The 19,597-nt window shown below is 45.0% G+C and overlaps 2 protein-coding genes across 2 annotated transcripts in view; one reads left to right on the forward strand and one right to left on the reverse strand.

The window, feature by feature from the left end:
- Window positions 1–3,784, reverse strand: part of gas2a (growth arrest-specific 2a) — a gene marked incomplete at both ends in the record, with an annotated part of 27,587 nt that extends 23,803 nt beyond the window's left edge. Inside the window, 2 exons of the mRNA XM_079502334.1 lie at window positions 1,003–1,681; window positions 3,773–3,784. Coding sequence (XP_079358460.1) covers window positions 1,003–1,681; window positions 3,773–3,784 — 691 coding nt within the window. The remainder of the gene's footprint in view (window positions 1–1,002; window positions 1,682–3,772) is intronic.
- A 10,353-nt stretch (window positions 3,785–14,137) lies between these two features.
- Window positions 14,138–19,392, forward strand: fancf (FA complementation group F). Its single transcript, XM_079501024.1, has 4 exons — window positions 14,138–14,496; window positions 15,317–15,528; window positions 16,905–17,327; window positions 18,354–19,392. Exons 1-4 carry the CDS (start codon window positions 14,357–14,359, stop codon window positions 18,767–18,769), a joined length of 1,191 nt encoding a protein of 396 aa, XP_079357150.1. The 5' UTR covers window positions 14,138–14,356; the 3' UTR covers window positions 18,770–19,392.
- Window positions 19,393–19,597: the final 205 nt, after the last annotated feature.

A 19,597-nucleotide genomic window follows, 5' to 3' on the forward strand; every position in this document is an offset into this window, starting at 1 on the left:
CCTTGATGCGGCGTAGTTTTGCTGATTTTTAGCGTCTGTATATTGTTGTTATCCAACGAGGAAATTCTATTTTATTGGGAACTAGGCCAATACAGCTGGACACCAATACACGTGGCAAGTGGAGATCAGGGGGTCCTAAAGTTGTTGTCGGGACCCCACATGGGGTCGTGGGACACTGACGACGGTGGGGCCGCGAAATTACTTTGGGTCATCAAAAATATTTTACACACCTGAATACAATTCAGACAGACAGACAGACAGACAGACAGACAGACAGACAGACAGACAGACAGACAGACAGACAGACCCTCTCATGATAGACGGTGTTAAAACATCCACAAATATTTATGAATCTACAGTTAATAGGTGGTTAAAGCGATGCTGTTCCCCACTAGGTTTATTTTACTGGGCTCACATTATTTAGGCATGGCTAATGACTCCCATTATTTAATTATAATGTATAATAATGGATGTAAGGTGGCAGGTGGAATACATTTAACACATTATTTAATGAATTAATGAATGTATAATGGATGTAAGGTGGCAGGTGGAATACATTGAACACATTATTTAATGAATTAATGAATAATGGACGTAAGGTGGCAGGTGGAATACATTAACACATTATGTAATTAATTAATGTATAATGGATGTATCGTGGGAGGTAGAATACATTAGACACAATATTGTGAACATTAACCACATGAACCCTATAGCATCCAGACTCTGGGTCACAATAGAGCAAACACGCCCTGAAAACAGCCAATCTACAAGCTAACAACGCTCCCTGAAAACAGCCGTTCTACAATCTCACAACGCATCGCCATGCTGTGAGCTTGTGGATGAAGACATTTGGTGCAGAGGGAAAGGAGGAGGGGTCCAAGTACACAGCCCTGAGGGATCCCGGTGGGTCAACGAAAAACAACAGCTGCAAAATGAACCAAGCTACCCAGAGACACAAACGTAACACTCAAACAGAAGTGAAGATAGTGAAGTGCTCACCCAGCAAGCTGTTGAGCCACAGCGCCAGGTCTTCCTTCATGGGCAGCAGACTGGCCTCGTGCCTGCTGGTCAGCCACTGGCTGTACTGCTGCATGTCAGTCAGCCCGGGAGAAGAGCTACATTTCTGCTGCTGCACGTCTCCTCCAGCACCAGGACACATGTGCTGTTCCATGTCCTCTCCAGCACCAGGACACATGTCCTTTCCAGCCCCAGGACCCTTGTCATCTCCAGCACCAGGACCCATGTCCTCTCCAGCACCAGGACACATGGGCTGTTGCATGTCTTCTCCAGCACCAGGACTCATGGGCTGCTGTGTGTCCTCTCCAGCACCAGGACTGATGTGCTGCTGCATGTCTCCTCCAGCACCAGGATCCATGTGCCGCTGTGTGTCCTCTCCATCACCAGGACTCATGTCTCCTCCAGCACCCGGATCCATGTGCCGCTGTGTGTCCTCTCCAGCACCAGGACTCATGTCTCCTCCAGCACCAGGATCCATGTGCCGCTGTGTGTCCTCTCCAGCACCAGGACTCATGTCTCCTCCAGCACCAGGATCCATGTGCCGCTGTGTGTCCTCTCCAGCACCAGGACTCATGTCTTCTCCAGCACCAGGATCCATGTGCCGCTGTGTGGGAATGGGAGAGCTGCACAGGGTTCTGGTTCTGCTGCTGCCGGTCTCACTCTGTGTGGAGAGAGAAGAACAGAATGTTCATTAGGCCCAACACACTGTCACTCCCAACACAACATGCATGCATTAGGCCCAACATACTGTCACTCCCAACACAACATGCATGCATTAGGCCCAACATACTGTCACTCCCAACACAACATGCATGCATTAGGCCCAACATACTGTCTCACCCAACACAACATGCATGCATTAGGCCCAACATACTGTCTCACCCAACACAACATGCATGCATTAGGCCCAACATACTGTCTCACCCAACACAACATGCATGCATTAGGCCCAACATACTGTCACACCCAACACAACATGCATGCATTAGGCCCAACATACTGTCTCACCCAACACAACATGCATGCATTAGGCCCAACATACTGTCTCACTCTCACCCAACACGACATGCATGCATTAGGCCCAACATACTGTCTCACCCAACACAACATGCATGCATTAGGCCCAACATACTGTCTCACCCAACACAACATGCATGCATTAGGCCCAACATACTGTCTCACCCAACACAACATGCATGCATTAGGCCCAACATACTGTCTCACCCAACACAACATGCATGCATTAGGCCCAACATACTGTCACACCCAACACAACATGCATGCATTAGGCCCAACATACTGTCACACCCAACACACCATGCATGCATTAGGCCCAGCCGCCCAACATGCTACTGTCACTCCCAACACAACAGCCTACAGGGGTGCATGTGTTTGGTCCGACCTACTAACATTTCCGACAGGCATTAGTCTGACACCCTACCCCAAAACCCTACCCTAAACCTAACCTCACAGGAAGCCAGGAACAATGTGCCAATAAAGGCCTGCGCATAAAAACACGACAATATTGAAGGAAGAATATCTGAAATCAAGGAGTGCAGTTCAAGTATATAACAGCACATGAGTTAAGTTAAAGTACGGTAAGTAAACAGTACGTACATACATGAGAATGTACTGTATGTGAGAGTGCCAGAATGAATTATGTCCGTACGGCTCCTCATAAGCATGAATAAACATATTATCAATGGATGTATGAATGCATATTATTGTACAGTAAAGTACAGACTATTAACACTTGTGATGCCTAAGACGTCCACTCACGTCCTATCAAATAAAACCGTGCAGGGTGCCTGGGACGAAAACGGGATCACTAAAATTAATTTTGACAGTGGCCGTTGCTAGGCAACACCTTAATGGCTGGTGTTGCAACTCTAGATTCAACCCCATTATAAAAAAAGCTAGTGTTGCAAATTGTGGCAATGGGTATAGCCACAATTTGCCTTTGCCAATTTCCCTGATTACCAACTCCAATAAGCACCCTGCAAAACCTTCTTGATTCTTCTTTGGGTCTGTAACTCCGAGAGTGTACATAATGTGTATTGTGGTTAATTCCATTTGCACACTCTCTGAGTTAAATTATACACTGAGGAGTTAAAAACAGTGTTGACGGGGGTCCCAGAGTGGAAAAGTTGATAATCAGAGTGGTATAGACAGAGTATATATAGAGTATATATAGTGCCTTTATCCAAGGCATTTACATAGATGTGCATTACATTCACCCACCCACACACACACACACACACACACACACACACACACACACACACACACACACACACACACACACACACACACACACACACACACACACACACACACACACACATTTACATAGATTGTGCATTACATTCACCCATTCACACACACATTCATACACCTTTACATAGATTGTGCACTACTGTACATTCACCCATTCACACACCGATGGTGGAGGAAACCATGATGCAAGGTATACCAACCTGCACATCGGGAGCAATTAGGGGTTCAGAGTCTTGCTCAAGGACACTTCGACGATAACTCTGTGGGAGCCCACAGGGATCGAACTGGGAACCTCACGGTTCCCATTCGCTCTACCGGCCAGTGTGGCCACTCTATACTCCCAGATCCACTGCCGCCCTAGAATGTCTGAGGAATCTGGAGGAACAGATTCACAGCGGTGTGGGTTACAGGCCAGTTCCTCCTGCCAACACTCAACAGTAGGACTATAGTCTGATGAAAGGACTGGAAGCCTGACCTGGATCAGCATGCTGTCACCCAGCCAGCACCCACTCAGCACCCACTCAGAACCCAGCCAGCACCCACTCAGCACCCACTCAGAACCCAGCCAGCACCCACTCAGCACCCACTCAGAACCCAGCCAGCACCCACTCAGCACCCACTCAGCACCCACTCAGCACCCAGCACTCAGCACCCTGCACTCAGCATCCACTCAGCACCCACTCAGCACCCACCCAGCACCCACTCAGCACCCTGCACTCTGCACTCAGCACCTTGCACTCAGCATCCACTCAGCATCCACTCAGCACCCACTCAGCACCCACCCAGCACCCACTCAGCACCCTGCACTCTGCACTCAGCACCTTGCACTCAGCATCCACTCAGCATCCACTCAGCACCCACTCAGCACCCACCCAGCACCCACTCAGCACCCTGCACTCTGCACTCAGCACCTTGCACTCAGCATCCACTCAGCACCCACTCAGCACACACTCAGCGCCCACTCAGCACCCACTCAGCACCCACTCAGCACCCACCCAGCACCCACCCAGCACCCACTCAGCACCACTCAGCACCCACTCAGCACCCTGCACTCAGCACCCACTCAGCACCCACTCAGCACCCACTCAGCACCCACCCAGCACCCTGGCCTGCAGCCAGCACCCACCCAGCACCCTGGCCTGCAGCTAGCACCCACCAAGCACCCACCCAGCACCCTGGCCTGCAGCCAGCACCCACCCAGCACCCTGGCCTGCAGCTAGCACCCACCCAGCACCCACCCAGCACCCTGGCCTGCAGCCAGCACCCACCCAGCACCCACCCAGCACTGGCCTGCAACCAGCACCCAGCCAGCATCAAAATGGAACTGTGTTGATACTGTGTCACAATCATCTGAGGATCAAGGATGATAAACATGTTGAGGAGGTTCCAGGGGGTCCCACTATGAGCCCTATCTTCTCCCCCGGCTTATGCCTAAACATTTGTTAGTGCACAAGATAGGACTATTGTGAAATTGCTGATCTACCAGCTTGATCTGCTGGGAACTGTGAAACAGATTTGAATAATTCTTATGGGCGTCCCGGCTGGCACAAACATCTTTTCAGAAGGCTAGCTGGTCCGTGGCCAATAACCGATGTTGTGGGATTCCTTGACATGAAGAGGTTTGAGAGAACACAGCCTTATAGGTGAAAACAACATGTCCTGTGTGTGTGTGTGTGTGTGTGTGTGTGTGTGTGTGTGTGTGTGTGTGTGTGTGTGTGTGTGTGTGTGTGTGTGTGTGTGTGTGTGTGTGTGTGTGTGTGTGCGTATTTGTATATACTTGGTCCACAGTGACACACAGGTGCTACATTCCCACATACAGAGTCCAGACAGGACAAACCCCTCTCTCTCTCTCTCTCTCTCTCTCTCTCTCTCTCTCTCTCTCTCTCTCCCCCTCTCTCTCTCCCGAAGACCCGAGGCCCATTCTGCCAAACAAACAGTTTTCGTAAAAGACATATGTTTCTATGTGGTTAAAAGACGTATGGGTCTGTGTCAGTGGTTAAAAGACGTATGGTTCTGTGTCAGTGGTTAAAATACGCATGGTTCTGTGTCAGTGGTTAAAAGACGTATGGTTCTGTGTCAGTGGTTAAAAGACGTATGGTTCTGTGTCAGTGGTTAAAATACGCATGGTTCTGTGTCAGTGGTTAAAAGACGTATGGTTCTGTGTCAGTGGTTAAAAGACGTATGGTTCTATGTCAGTGGTTAAAAGACGTATGGTTATATATACTTAAGGTGTTTTCTGAAATTATATGTTTAAATATGCAAATTAGGCATTATATGCGCTAATTTGCATACATTACGGGACGATAAATCTGAAGATCGGATAAAGCCAGGTTCAAAGCCAGGTTAGAAGGTTAGATATAAGTGTTATTTTGTTTCCTCAGCGTTGTCTTTGTTTGTTCTCTTGTTGAGCTCTATGTCCTTTGTCTTTGTTGTTTTTTTCTTTCTTTTTTTGATGTAATCATGTATGGTTGGTGGCAGCATCAATGGGTTGTTTTTTGTTGTTGTTTTTTATTTGATGTAATCATGTATGGTTGGTGGCAGCATCAATTAGATGTTTTTTTAATGATAGGGGCAGGTATAAATAAGATTTATCTTCTTCCTGCTCCTTTTCAAAGTAAAAAGTACAAAGTAAAAATGTATATGATCATGTAAAACCATAACTGAAATTAAATAAATAAATATGAAATGAAAATTATTGTTTTATTTTGTTGACATATTAGAGACAAAGAAAATCGGGGTGATTTTAGATATCTCTAATTACTCCACAAATCAGAAAATAGTGTCAACAGGCATAAAACAACCGGCATGTTTTTAGGTATAAAATGTGATGTAAATCAGGCTGTGAATGATATATCAACAAACCCCTCTGTAACTTCCTGCAGAATATAGTTATGAATAGGAAAGTTTGGTGTATGTGAGTGCAACTGAAGTGGAGATTCTTTGTCCCAGGTATGAGGAAAACAGCCTTTAAAGATTTGTATTGTAACATTCCAAAACGTTTTATTTGAAGCCACTATTTTGAGACAAAAAATCTCATCCAAACCTTGGCAACAACATAATGCCATCTCGAGGTCTGGACCTCGAGCTGACTGTGGTTTGATCCAAATATGGTCACTTCCTTTGTACCAACAACCAAACATGAAAATAGAGAAGGTGGATTTTCACCCATGCAGCAAAACGAGCTGTCATTGACTAAAATAAACTACTAAAATAAACATCTAAATCTGCATTTTGAATGTTTATTTTGCTTTAGTTTGAAAGAAAACATAGCAAAATAGCACCAAAAATAAAGATTTAAAAATCATGATTTCACCTGCCATACTTTTTCCACCACTGCATACAGGACAAAAGGTCAGGTCCAAATGTTCACAAAGGGATCTTCCATATCAGATATCAAAGAATGTTTGTCTCGATGAAGGTCTAACGACTGAAATGTCAGTGTGGTTTATTTTCATTCTCTTTCATTGTTAACCGCTGCCTCCGACGCCTCCTAGGAGTCATCTCCAATGCCAACCTGTGGGACCTCATTACACAAGACACAATAGAAACACTGATCAGGAGGAGGAAATGGACATGGATAGGACACACACTGAGAAGACACATTAGATCAATCACAAAACATGCATTAACATGGAACCCGCAAGGCAAGAGGAAGGAAGTACTAGAGCCACCTGGAGAAGAACCACAGAGCAGGAGATGAAGGCACAAGGGCTGTCATGGCAACAACTGGAGCGGAGGGCACAAGACCGAAGGGGACGGAGGAACCTCATCAATGGCCTATGTTCCTCAGGGAATTTAAAGGCCTACAGTAAGTAAGTATAAGTAAGTATTTCATTGATAACAATAAAGGTTCCGCTGTGTACCATCTCTATACCGAGAACATCCACAAGCTCTCAACGTGTCACGCCTGCCTGCCTGCCTGCCTGCCTGCCTGCCTGCCTGCCCGCCTGCCCGCCTGCCTGCCTGCCTGCCTGCCTGCCTGCCTGCCTGCCTGCCTGCCTGCCTGCCTGCCTGCCTGCCTGTCTGCCACACGTCATCCACTTTTGAACACATGAGACACATGGTGTCCAGTTGGATGTGGTTCATTTCACTACGCTGACCTCTGTGACCTCATGCAGTCTGTCTACATTGCTGAACAGACATGTTCTTTTTAATTTATTCTTCTCCTATTTGGGCTGTATTCTTCTGTCAAGAAAGTCAACAAGAGTCAACGTCGTACGATTTGTCACACACGTTACCGCGGTGAAATTTGTTCTTTGCATCACAGCCGCAAAACCAGAGGGAGCAACCAGGCATGATCTGGTACCCCCTGTACTGAAGTGATAGTGATCGTTTTACTAAGTCTAGACTATAGACGGTCTAAGTGGTTGAACTGAAGTGATAGTGATAGTTTTACTAAGTCTAGATGGTCTAAGTGGTTGAACTGAAGTGATAGTTTTACTAAGTCTAGAGGGGTCTAAGAAGTGGTTGAACTGAAGTGACATAGATAAATTCCAAATATTAATAATATACAATATACAAGTATTCTGACTCTGAGGCAAAGCTGGACTTGTGTCATCCACTTTGAGAAACCCTGGAATAGAGCAGTAATATGCCTAAATATAAATATAATTATGTCTGCAGGTCCTAGTAGTACAGCGGTGTGTCGATGGGAACTGTGCAGAGCTCCGTCACGTCAATTAGTGAACAACAAGGACCTCTCTGTGTGTGTATACTTTCATTACACTGTAGCGCACACTGTACCAATCCTCAGTGAGAGAGTACACATTAATGAACCCTAGCCTTCCGGGTCTGTTTGTACACTATGAGAGTTAAAAGAACACTCAGGGCTTGTTCTGTGTACGTAATGTGATCTGAGGAGCTGACGTGACTTGGCCTGAAATCCAACATGTTCCTAGTTTCTATACTGTTCATATAGCTCTGGTCCATAGCCGTAATGCTAATTCTGCCCTGCATTAAGGCTATGGGACCTATCGCGTCTAGCTCTCGTATGAAATGCAGACCAGCCTCTCTTCTGTAGCGGGAATATAAAGAACGTTTTACCTACTCACCAATACAAAGACGGGTTGTCTAATTAGACAACAGGCTTTCTAATTAGAAAGCCTACTTTCCTTAGTGGACGCACTCTGAGCCCCCCACCACACGCACATGCACTTTTTGGCCAGAAAGAGATTGTTTTCACTGGACGGAAAAAATCTTTCCTATGAGGTTTTTCTCTTGGCAATATCGGTAGAGGGCGCAGTAAAGTATTTATTTTCCGGTCGAAAAACAATCCCTTTCTGGCCAAAAAAGTACAAAGTCACTCATTATCCCCATAAATGGGAATGCCCCTATATATCGTCAGTCACTCATTTATCCCCATACATGGGCATGCCCCAAATAAGCCCTCATAAGCCCCATAAGGTCTCGTGACATCACGTGACATCATCAGGGATGGAGAATGTCCCCGCTACCACCCTTAGATCTCCATATATGGAGCTGACCTGTTATGACATTCCATATGTTGATCTGACCTCATCAAACCCTGTACACTCCAAGACATGATCCTTATATATGGCCAGTACAGAATTAATTCCATGTTGATCTGACCCCCTATGCCAAAGTGCCAGCGCTTGCCCAGCAGTCTGCCGTCAACGAGGCGGATGTGTGCACGCGACCTCGACCTTTAGGGCGAGGTTTAGGGTTGCTTCTCGCCCTTAGGCGTCTTACTGGTCATATAGTCCAAAGTTTTGGAGTAAAAAAGTACAATATTATTTGCCTCTGTGATGTAGTGGGGTAGAAGTAAAAGCATTCATTGACATATGGAAATACTCCAGTAACTTGAGTTCATGTAGTTATAATTTAAACCACTGCATACTGTATATGAATAGAGAGAAGTGTTCCAGAAGCTATGAAATGAAAGCTATAGCGTTCCTCCAATATGGAACTGATTCACAGCAGTTAGAAACTATGCAAGGTCTCCTATTACATTCCAATAACAATGAAAACAGCAGACAGAGAGTGGAATGATCTCATTGCATGGTGTGTGGAAGCGGTTGGACTGACTGGGGGAGCTTTCTCTATAAACCACGTCTTCTGTTACAATGTAGGCATTTAGCAGACGCTCTTTATGCAGAGTGACTTACAGTACATTACATTAAGCAAGGTAAACAGCATCCGTCTAAATCAGTGGTTTTCAACCGTTGTCATATCAAGGTCCATTATTCATTTGGCATTTGAGCCACGGACCACGATTTGATGACATTTAGCCTCTCAGACCTAAGACTTGGAATATTTTGTTAACGTTGGATAATATTTTGTCCACAATTCCATGCTGTATTGATGTTGGTACTATAGGAGAGATAACAGGCAAACGTTGATCAAAATAACAATTCTTCTACATTCTCAAATGTGTTCTTAATGCAGATGTTTAACAATAATTGAACTCTTGACGAGCGTAAAATGGTTTCATTTTACGCTCTCAAGAGTTAACGGTCTACAAGGGTTCATTTGGTTACCAACTCTCCATCATTTAGCTGGGGACCACCTGGAACCTCCTCAAGGACCACTGGTGGTCCCCGGACCACTGGTTGATAACCATTGGTCTAAATCAGGGGTTCTCAACCTGGGGGTAGCCAAATTATTTTGGGGGTTCCCCAGATTATTTAGGGTGGCACTTTTTTTTGTGCCACTGAATGGCTGGTAAATTACATACATAGTACACTACACATAGTACATGCATAAACGTTCCTTAATGATTATATCTGCATGGTTTCAGTATTTATTACAGAGAGAATAGCCTACTCACAACCTAAGACAGAGAGAAAAGCCTACTCACAACCTAAGACAGAGAGAAAAGCCTGCTCACAACCTAAGACAGAGAGAAAAGCCTGGTCACAACCTATAAGACAGAGAGAAAAGCTTGCTCACAACCGACAGAGAGAAAAGCCTGCTCACAACCTAAGACAGAGAGAAAAGCCTGGTCACAACCTAAGACAGAGAGAAAAGCCTGCTCACAACCTAAGACAGAGAGAAAAGCCTATATACTCACAACCTAAGACAGAGAGAAAAGCCTACTCACAACCTAAGACAGAGAGAAAAGCCTGCTCACAACCTAAGACAGAGAGAAAAGCCTACTCACAACCTAAGACAGAGAGAAAAGCCTGCTCACAACCTAAGACAGAGAGAAAAGCCTGGTCACAACCTATAAGACAGAGAGAAAAGCTTGCTCACAACCGACAGAGAGAAAAGCCTGTTTTCTGTTGTGGTACTTGGTATAGAAGGATTGAAAACCCCTGCTCTACTATGTAGGTCTTTCCCAGTGTGCTCAGTGGGTTATAACTTAATAGCTGGTGAAATAACAGGTTCGGTCTGGCTTATTAGCCAGGCTAGAAATAACAGGAAGGAACTACGGTTGATTGATGTTTCTTTTTCTTTTTTTTTGCTGCAAGGAACCCCCTGAAACACCCTCAATTCAAGGACCCCTGGGCAAGTAACCCTTTCAATTCAATGACCCCTGTCCCTGGGCAGGGAACCCCTTCAATTCAATGACCCCAGGGCAGGGAACTCCTTCAATTCAATGACCCCTGTCCCTGGGCAGGGAACCCCTTCAATTCAATGACCCCTGTCCCTGGGCAGGGAACCCCTTCAATTCAATGACCCCAGGGCAGGGAACTCCTTCAATTCAATGACCCCAGGGCAGGGAACTCCTTCAATTCAATGACCCCAGGGCAGGGAACTCCTTCAATTCAATGACCCCTGGGAAGGGGACACCTTCAATTCAGTGACCCCTGGGCAGGGAACCCCTTCAATTCAATGACCCCAGGGCAGGGAACTCCTTCAATTCAATGACCCCAGGGCAGGGAACTCCTTCAATTCAATGACCCCAGGGCAGGGAACTCCTTCAATTCAAGGACCCCTGGGAAGGGGACACCTTCAATTCAGTGACCCCTGTCCCTGGGCAGGGAACCCCTTCAATTTAATGACCCCAGGGCAGGGAACCCCTTCAATTCAATGACCCCTGTCCCTGGGCAGGGAACCCCTTCAATTTAATGACCCCTGTCCCTGGGCAGGGAACCCCTTCAATTCAAGGACCCGTATACTTTGACAACCACAGCTCAAAATGACCAACATGTGGAATATGCTGTCAGTCACATGTGTATAATTAATATGGTGATGTCCTGCAGTGGCGTGCACAGACATTTAGAGGGGCAGGTGCTCAAGTGGAAAAAAGGGCACTTTGTGCAGCGCGTGGAACCGGCCGGTTGCCTTAATAGTGTGAGATTTATAGATTGTGGGGCCTAAATAATATATTAGAAGCTTTTTATCAAGAATTGATCAATGTTACCATGGTCCACATACTGTACAGTGTAACTGTTTTTCTAAAGGGCACATTGCCAAAAGGGCAGGGGGTGCTCTAGCACCCCCTAGTGTTTATCTGTGCACGCCACTGTGTCCTGACTTGTGTGAATATTATGGTAGATGATAATCTTTCATATAATATATAAATGTTTACATTTATAGTCCGTATATGCATGCGTTGTGCCAGCCTGATGGTTGTGCACTGACATCTGCAACAGCAATTCACAAGTGTTGCGTCAAAAATACAAAAACAGACTTCAAAACAAAGAAAAAAGTTATTGTGTCAAAGTTAGGACAATATATAGTCACCATGCACCCACACATCCATTCCACACACACATGTACACACACATGTACACACACACACACACACACACACACACACACACACACACCAGTGACCACCACCACAAGCTGCCATTTTAACGTCATTAAAGTCCAAATTCCTTCATATGAATTCAATTAACGTCTCGTTGAATGACTTTCAGCTGATATAAAACAGACCAGAACAGAAACAGTGGGTTTATTATAGACTCTGTGTCACACACACACACACACACACACACACACACACACTGTACACTACAGACAGAATGGAGTGTTGCGCACGGATCGAGGGTGTCGCTCGCCTATATGCAGATCTTCAAGCTCACAAACGCGTCGCGACGGGTTGTGAACTTGGAGATCTGCGTATAGAGGCGAGCTCCACTCGGAGGGTATAAAGCCAAGCCATAAGCACTCAAATCAAAACTCCACAATATTGTTGCTCGGCTCAGTCGGCTGTTATGATAATAATTAGAATAAAAACGCGGGTGATATCTGATAGCCTACACTAAATGCTGAGGTTCTGCAAAGCAATGCAAAGCAATAACAGCGCTTCTTTCTTCAAGTCAATAATCAATATAGGCTAATAAGGCTATAAGCGATCAATCGATCAATCAGCTTAATCTGTGCAGACTCGGAGTCGGAGTGTCAATTAAAAACACACAACTACATAGGCCTACACAAACATTAAAAACAGCTGTTAGTGTTACAAGAGAGACAACAAGAATCCCCTTTACAAAACGCAGTCTGATTAATACTATAGCCTATAGCCCAAGATTTACACTCTCGTAGATGTATTGCATTCATGTATTTTCTTCTGACATTTGAAAATGTCAGAATCGATCAAATACATCCACGGGAGTCTAAATCTATAGATTTATCTGCGGTAACAGGCTAAACAATGACAACATGCTTGATCGATTGACCTGATCGATCCACTTTAATTAATAACAGCCAATAATAAAGTGATCAGCTTTGTCTACTCACCCTGTTTAGTTGGAGTCTGTGTTGGTTAAAGAGTTTGAAACTTTGATCCGGGTGGTCAGGTCATGCTTTTCTCACAGCGGGGAGCATCTGGTCTGTCTGTCTGTCTGTCTGTCTGTCGATCTGTCCGCCTGTCTGTCACTCTCTCTCTTGGTGGCAGTGTGTGTGTGTGTGTGTGTGTGTGTGTGTGTGTGTGTGTGTGTGTGTGTGTGTGTGTGCGCGCGCGCGCGTGCGTGCGTGCGACTGTGGGAGGAGGGGTGGGATTTTTTTTTCTTCTTTTGTTGTTTTAGCCTTTTAACTTTTTTCCCATATAAAAGTTGTTTTTATTTGTTTTGTTATCAAAATTGCGCACGCACGCACGCACACACGCCCACAAGCACACACACCGTATAGAAAGAAAACTTTAAAAAAAAAGAAAACTGAAAAAAAGGAAAAATAACTTAAAAATGTTAACAAAAAAAGAAATAAATGAAAAAAAAAAAAAAAAAAAAAGGTATGTGTGTATGTGTGTGTGTGTGTGTGTGTGTGTCAGACTGCCACAACAGCTGCGTTCACGCGTCTTACTTAGTAGTATACTAGTAATAGTAGGCCTAGTAACTAGTAGTAGTAGTAGTAGTAGTAGTAGTAGTAGTAGTAGTAGTAGTAGTAGTAGTAGTAGTAGTGGTGGTGGTGGTAGTAGTAGTAGTAGTAGTAGTAGTAGTAGTACTACTAGTAGTAGTAGTAGTAGTAGTAGTAGTAGTAGTATAATATAGCCTAGTAGTAGTTTAGTATAATATCTACTCTACACCTTAATTTAATTTGGTTTACATTTGCAGTGCAAGAAAATACAGTTGTTGAATTTTGTTGGAGCTATACTTTCTAACATTTCTTTAAATTTGTTTCTTATATTATTGAACTCATCCTATTTCTATTACAAGTTTAACACGGTGGTAAAACCATATAGTTTAGGGTAAAACGTGTAAATAAATCAAAATAAAAACAACACTTGCACAACTTCAGTTGAGTTGAAAAGCTCTTATTTTGAAGGAAACCGGTCAAAAAGAAAAGCTGCGCAAAAACAGATCTACAAGCTCTCAACGCGTCGCAACGCTCTCAACGCGACGCGTTGAGAGCTTGTAGATCTGTTGTTTTCCAGCACGCGCCGCCCTCTCACGGCGCATGCGCGCACCGGCAGAGGAGAGGAGGGAAAACAACAGCATGTTTTCTTGGGGTTTTTTTTCTTCTACTGCACAGCGACGAAAATAAAAACTAAAACAAGTTCTAGTTCAATAATTATTAGCTACCTTATTCTACAAGTTATAGTATATTAATTATGAACTTATCTATATTCTACGGAATGTGAAAATAATGTAAACGCGTAAAATGTATTAAAGCATACTTTCAGACAGTCGTATGTATAGTACAGCGCCGCATGGAGGCGCTGCTGACCAACGTCCGCCGCTCCGTGGAGCTGCTCGCCGTGTCCGGCACGGCTTCTGTGGCCGACTGGAGAGAGCCCGAGGCCCGCAGAGCTCTGAGCTGGAGCCGCTACTGTCACCACATCCACCACAGGTTAGTGGCCGAGTGGAGAGAGCCTGAGGCGGGCAGAGCTCTGAGCTGGAGCCGCTACTGTCAACCAGGGTTAGGTTAGTGGAGTGGAGGAGAGCGCTTGTTTAATAGAACCTATAAACACCCAAATAAAAGAAGAAAGAAATAATAAAAGAAGACGAGGACGCAGGGGATGCCCCGTCACGCACGGCGTTCTATTAAACAACTGTCCCACACGACTTGTTTGACGGCTGGTCGCACACTAAATGCAGACAGGTCACAAATACAAGTCATATGAAATCAGATTTTTTTTCCCAATGTGACTTAATTGAGCCACATTCAGAGGTGGTTTCAAATCTGATTTGAGGCGATCTGTCTCAGTCTGAATGCAACCTGATCTAAATCAGATCTGCATTTAGATTTAAACTCACCAATAATAATTAGTTGCTGCCACTTATTGGGCTCAGATATTGTCATCTAATTTCATATTGATTTGAAGGTTCTGACAGAATTAAAAAAAAAAAAACATGTATTTTGTCAAATATCTCTCCATTTTCCCACGAGTTTCACCCGGACATCTAACATTATTCTTCCAGTGACCACACAGCAGACAGGTGTCAATAATTCATATAAATGATCACCTCTGACCAACCAAATGGACCTGTGGATCTCATGGGGAGGAGATATTTTACTTAATACGGTCACAAATCGCACGTTAGGACACACTTCTTCAGTCGTTAGATTTCATTTTGCTTTAATCCGTGCACCCAGCCATCTGCTACTGCTAGTTACTACAAGTCCATTGTTCTATCCTTCTGCCCCACTTCTCTTTCCCTCTCCACAGGTTCCACTCCCACCCGGCCATCTGCAGCGTCCTGGAGGAGACGCTCCGGGACTCCAACCGGCGTCTACGGGACAACTTTGAGGGGTACGAGGATCTGACCCTGTTGGACCTCGCCCACTGTCAGGACCTGTTGGTTGGGAGGCTGCTGCACAACCCCGCCACACCTGCATGCATCCTGAGGATGCTGTTTGAACCTCCCCCTCCCCTTCAGGGTTAGTACAGGTTTGATTTTGTACATTCTTTTTGAGGGGCGCTAGCCCCTCCTATATTCAGCTATAGTGTAGATTTTTGTCTTACACAAAGATTAAATTCCCATTGACAATGAATGGATGATGTACGATGATAAGAGCGCCCCTCACTTCACATGGATGGGATTTTTTTATTTTTCATTTTGTTTTCAATTTCAGTTATGGTTTTAAAAGCTCCCCAAAATTATTAGCTCAATGATGTGCAACATTGTTTTCTCAGTGACTCAACAGTCCGACAGTCATTAGACAGACAACCTACCTCAAACCCTAATATACCCTAACCACAAGCACGGGAGCAGCGCATGTCCGAGCGCTAGTCCCAACCGTTTTGTTCCGGTCTTGCAGACGAATGCAAAGGCTCAACTGATATAATTTAGATCTAGTATTATGTAGACATAGACTATAGTAGTGTATACTCATAGTTTCATTGTACAGATATTCTACTGTTAGACGGATATGTTAGGTTCTTAGTTTACTTATGATCCTAGTTGACTATTTCTATGTATTTGTGCATGTGTTGTTCTTGATTACTGTAAATCGCTCTGGATTAAGAGCGTCTGATAAATGCCTGAATTACATCCAGGTAAATGAGTAAATCCACATACTCTTAAAGGGGAATTCCACTCATTTTCAACATTTTACTATGACATTTAAGATTTACCTCACCATGATTATTTTCAGACCTCCAGTTCTAGGCAGTTCTAGACTTTTGTATTATTTCCACACAACAGCTCTAAGGTATATTAATGACATAGTAAAAAATCACACCCGTGTGAACTGAGTGGTGCAAGGTCTTATATAGCCTGATCAGCTGTGGTCTGACATAATGTCAGTGACCATAGTAACCATGCTCATTGTTTTGGTACGAACACGGGTACACGGGTACAAAGCCAGTTGTTGGAGTGGTTTACACCACTCAAAAAAAGGGTTCGCAACCCCTAGGGGGGTCGCCAAATAATTTGGAATTGAAGAGTTTACATACTAGTACACAACTACACATACTGTATACATACATAAACTTTTCTTAATGATTATCTCTGGTTTCAGTATTCATTTATGATATATTTTCTCTAATATTAAGGTTATTTTTGCAGTTTGTATTGGGGGTGGGGAGGGAGTGCTGGGCGTGGGTTGCGAGACATGGCCAAAGCATTTCCGGGGGTCCCAGGCCAAAAACGTTGAGAACCACTGATCTACATGAGGAAAGGTTGCCTAGCTCAAGGTATGCATGAGGGAATTATTCCATATGCAGGCCAGGTTGGCGACAGGATTTTTTTGTTATTTTGATAGTTTTAGTGAATCTATTATAGCCTAAAGCCTCCTCCTCCTCTACTCGTCAGGTGATTTGGACACTACCGAGGAGGACGCTAGCGGTCACTGCCTGCGTGTCCTCCAGTACAAATCGGCGTGCAAAGTCCTGAGCAGCGGAGCACCTAGTCCGGTCTCTGCACGGTGGTCCTCTGGTGGTGCCGAGGTCCAGGGGGTTGGTCACTCTGCGTGGTGGTCCTCTGGTGGTGCCGAGGTCCAGGGTGGTGGTCACTCTGCGCGGTGGTTCTCCGGTGTTGCTGAGGTCCAGGTCCAGGGGGAGATGCTGATGGAGAGGCTGGAGGCTCTCCTCCCCCACGGGGCAGAGCAGTCCGGCTGCCCAGCGGGCATGAAGGCACAGCGGTTCCTGGACTCCACACTGGCAGCGCCGCCAACATGCCACGTCTGTCTGGTCGTCACTGCAGCTCTGCTCCAGACCAGGAGAAAGGACGCGGCAGGTTGGGACATTTCCTCTGTTCAATTTTCATGTGGTTTTAAGCCCAAACCACCAAACCAAGCGGTTGCGAGTCGACCCATGTAGACGCATGTAGTTGGCAAGCAACCATTGAATTGAACTAATTTAATCAATTGGGTTGACATGCGTCAACATGCGTCTGCATGGGTCTACTCGCAACAGGACATATCATCACACCGCTGGGACGAACGCTAACATCGTTTTGTTGCGTCTCGACCCAAGTTGGTGTGGTTTGGGCTTTAGTCGTAGTCTTTTGAATAAAATTCCATTTTAGTTTTAGTCGTATTTTAGCACGGAGCCCGCCAGAACCGTAGTAACCGTAGGATTAAATGAATCGTGTAGCCCGCCAGAACCGTAGCCTACGTTTTCCAGGGTTTATATTCTTTAATCCATGTTTTGATCAGATCGAAACGTTAGCTGCCACTCGTTAGCATAACAGTCAAAGTGGGACAGTGGCCGCGGCCATTTTGAAGATGCGCGCACATCCACTTGCACTCTATGTGCTGCTTTCAATGGCCTGTATCTCCAAATCGGTGCAATGAATGTCGTTTCTGGTGAAAACAAGGTTTTTCAACGGCCGACAGCAGGCACTGTGATACTCGCGGTCGGGTTTTTTCACCACCGACCGAGAGAACAAAACAACCGGTCAAGAGTCAAGACACCACACACAACATTTTGTCATTGTAACATCCGGTTATGGATTATATATATATTTGGCTCTTCAAAATAAGGGTTACGCGCAATAAAATATTGGCAATGCGCGATAGATAGATTAATTAATCCTGACGGTCAAACGGTTAGTTAATAGGACATATTTTAGCTTTAGTTAAGTAAATATCATAAGAGTTTCGTTGACTAAATCTACAGTTGAATTTAGTTTAATTGTCAATGTATTTAGTCAGCGTTTTAGACATATCTCAGTTTTCCGTCAGTGAAATAAAGGTAACATTTTCGTCATAGTTTTAGTTGACGGAATTAACACAGGATATGTTTTCTTCTTCTCCTTCAGAGGAGTTTCTGTTGAAGTGGTTGCAGCGTAACGAGGACGTGATGCAGCAGGTGTGTTCGACGCTGTCAAGCGAACGCCTGGCCGCGCTGCTCCGACGACACCAGGAGAACTTCGGCGTTCCTTACGTCGACCTTCTGAAGAACCGGGCTTCACGCCTGACCTACGACCTCCACCAGGCCCGGTGGGTCCCCGAGAGCTTCCAGACGGACCTCGGGGTGACCCAGAACTTCCAGACGGACCTCGGGGGGGTGAGCTTTCAGACGCTGACCCAGAGCTTCCGGGTCTTGTTGGAGGCTGGTCCTTCAGTCAGAGCCTCCGTGCTGGAAGACCTGAACCATCTGAAGGTTTCTGATGGAGACTTTGATGTCAAAGGTCTGAGCGTCTGGAGCGACCTCCTGATGGAGCTGAAAGCATGACTCTAAATGTTTCATAATGCTGTATATAATGTAAAATAGATTCACTAACACCCAGTGGGGTCTCCAAATGATTTGGGGAGGTCCCATCCCCAGATGATTATCTTAAGACTTCTGGTGCCACTGAATCTTTCAGAATAAAGGCGCTTGAGTGCCAAGCAGATGAGGGAGATTTTCTTGAAGACACCTGCTGTCCGTTTTCCCACAAAACCGGCAAGCGAAATCTTCCATTTCTACATCGTGCTAGTAAGTCTTGATAATGACATGGATAAAAAAGACCTTAAGACGTTCCTGGACATCCTACAGTAGGGCTAGGCATCAGAAGTGTCAATGTGCAACATTTTCGGTAACAAGATGTGCACATGCACGCACTACAGTGGGGAGACACGCAACAGGCCAACAGCACGCACAACAAGGCCCTCCCCCGCTTGATCATGATTGGCGGAAGGCCCCTCTCAATCCTGATTGGATGAAGGCTGGCCTAGCCAAAAACTAAGTTTTTTGACCCCAGGGGTTAACTGGGGACAGGGAGGAACTCCTTATATGGTTAGCTGCACACATTATCACAACAAAACAACAAAATAAGTGATATTTGAATTAAGTGAAATCACTGAATATACCTTTAACTTGGGAGACCACATGAAATGCCCTTAAAATATATATAATTGAAATATATTAAAAAAAATATATATATATATAGTTTATATATATACATCACCACTTATTAATGTGACTTGATTGATTGACATCAAAACGAGCCTGTCAGCTCAATCCCACAATGCAATACTTTGTTTTCAAGAGTGTTCACACTTCACACTTCTGTGAGTAGGC

This window comes from Electrona antarctica (assembly GCF_951216825.1).
Source record: "Electrona antarctica genome assembly, chromosome: 5".
Taxonomy (NCBI): domain Eukaryota; kingdom Metazoa; phylum Chordata; class Actinopteri; order Myctophiformes; family Myctophidae; genus Electrona; species Electrona antarctica.

What these genes read in the sequence shown, in the direction of transcription:
- fancf (XM_079501024.1), top strand. Translation starts at nt 14,357, where the DNA reads ATGGAGGCGCTGCTGACCAACGTCCGCCGCTCCGTGGAGCTGCTCGCC. An exon ending in TGTCACCACATCCACCACAG is followed by an intron (nt 14,497 to 15,316) that starts GTTAGTGGCCGA and finishes CCCTCTCCACAG; the next exon opens with GTTCCACTCCCACCCGGCCA. An exon ending in CAGGAGAAAGGACGCGGCAG is followed by an intron (nt 17,328 to 18,353) that starts GTTGGGACATTT and finishes CTTCTCCTTCAG; the next exon opens with AGGAGTTTCTGTTGAAGTGG.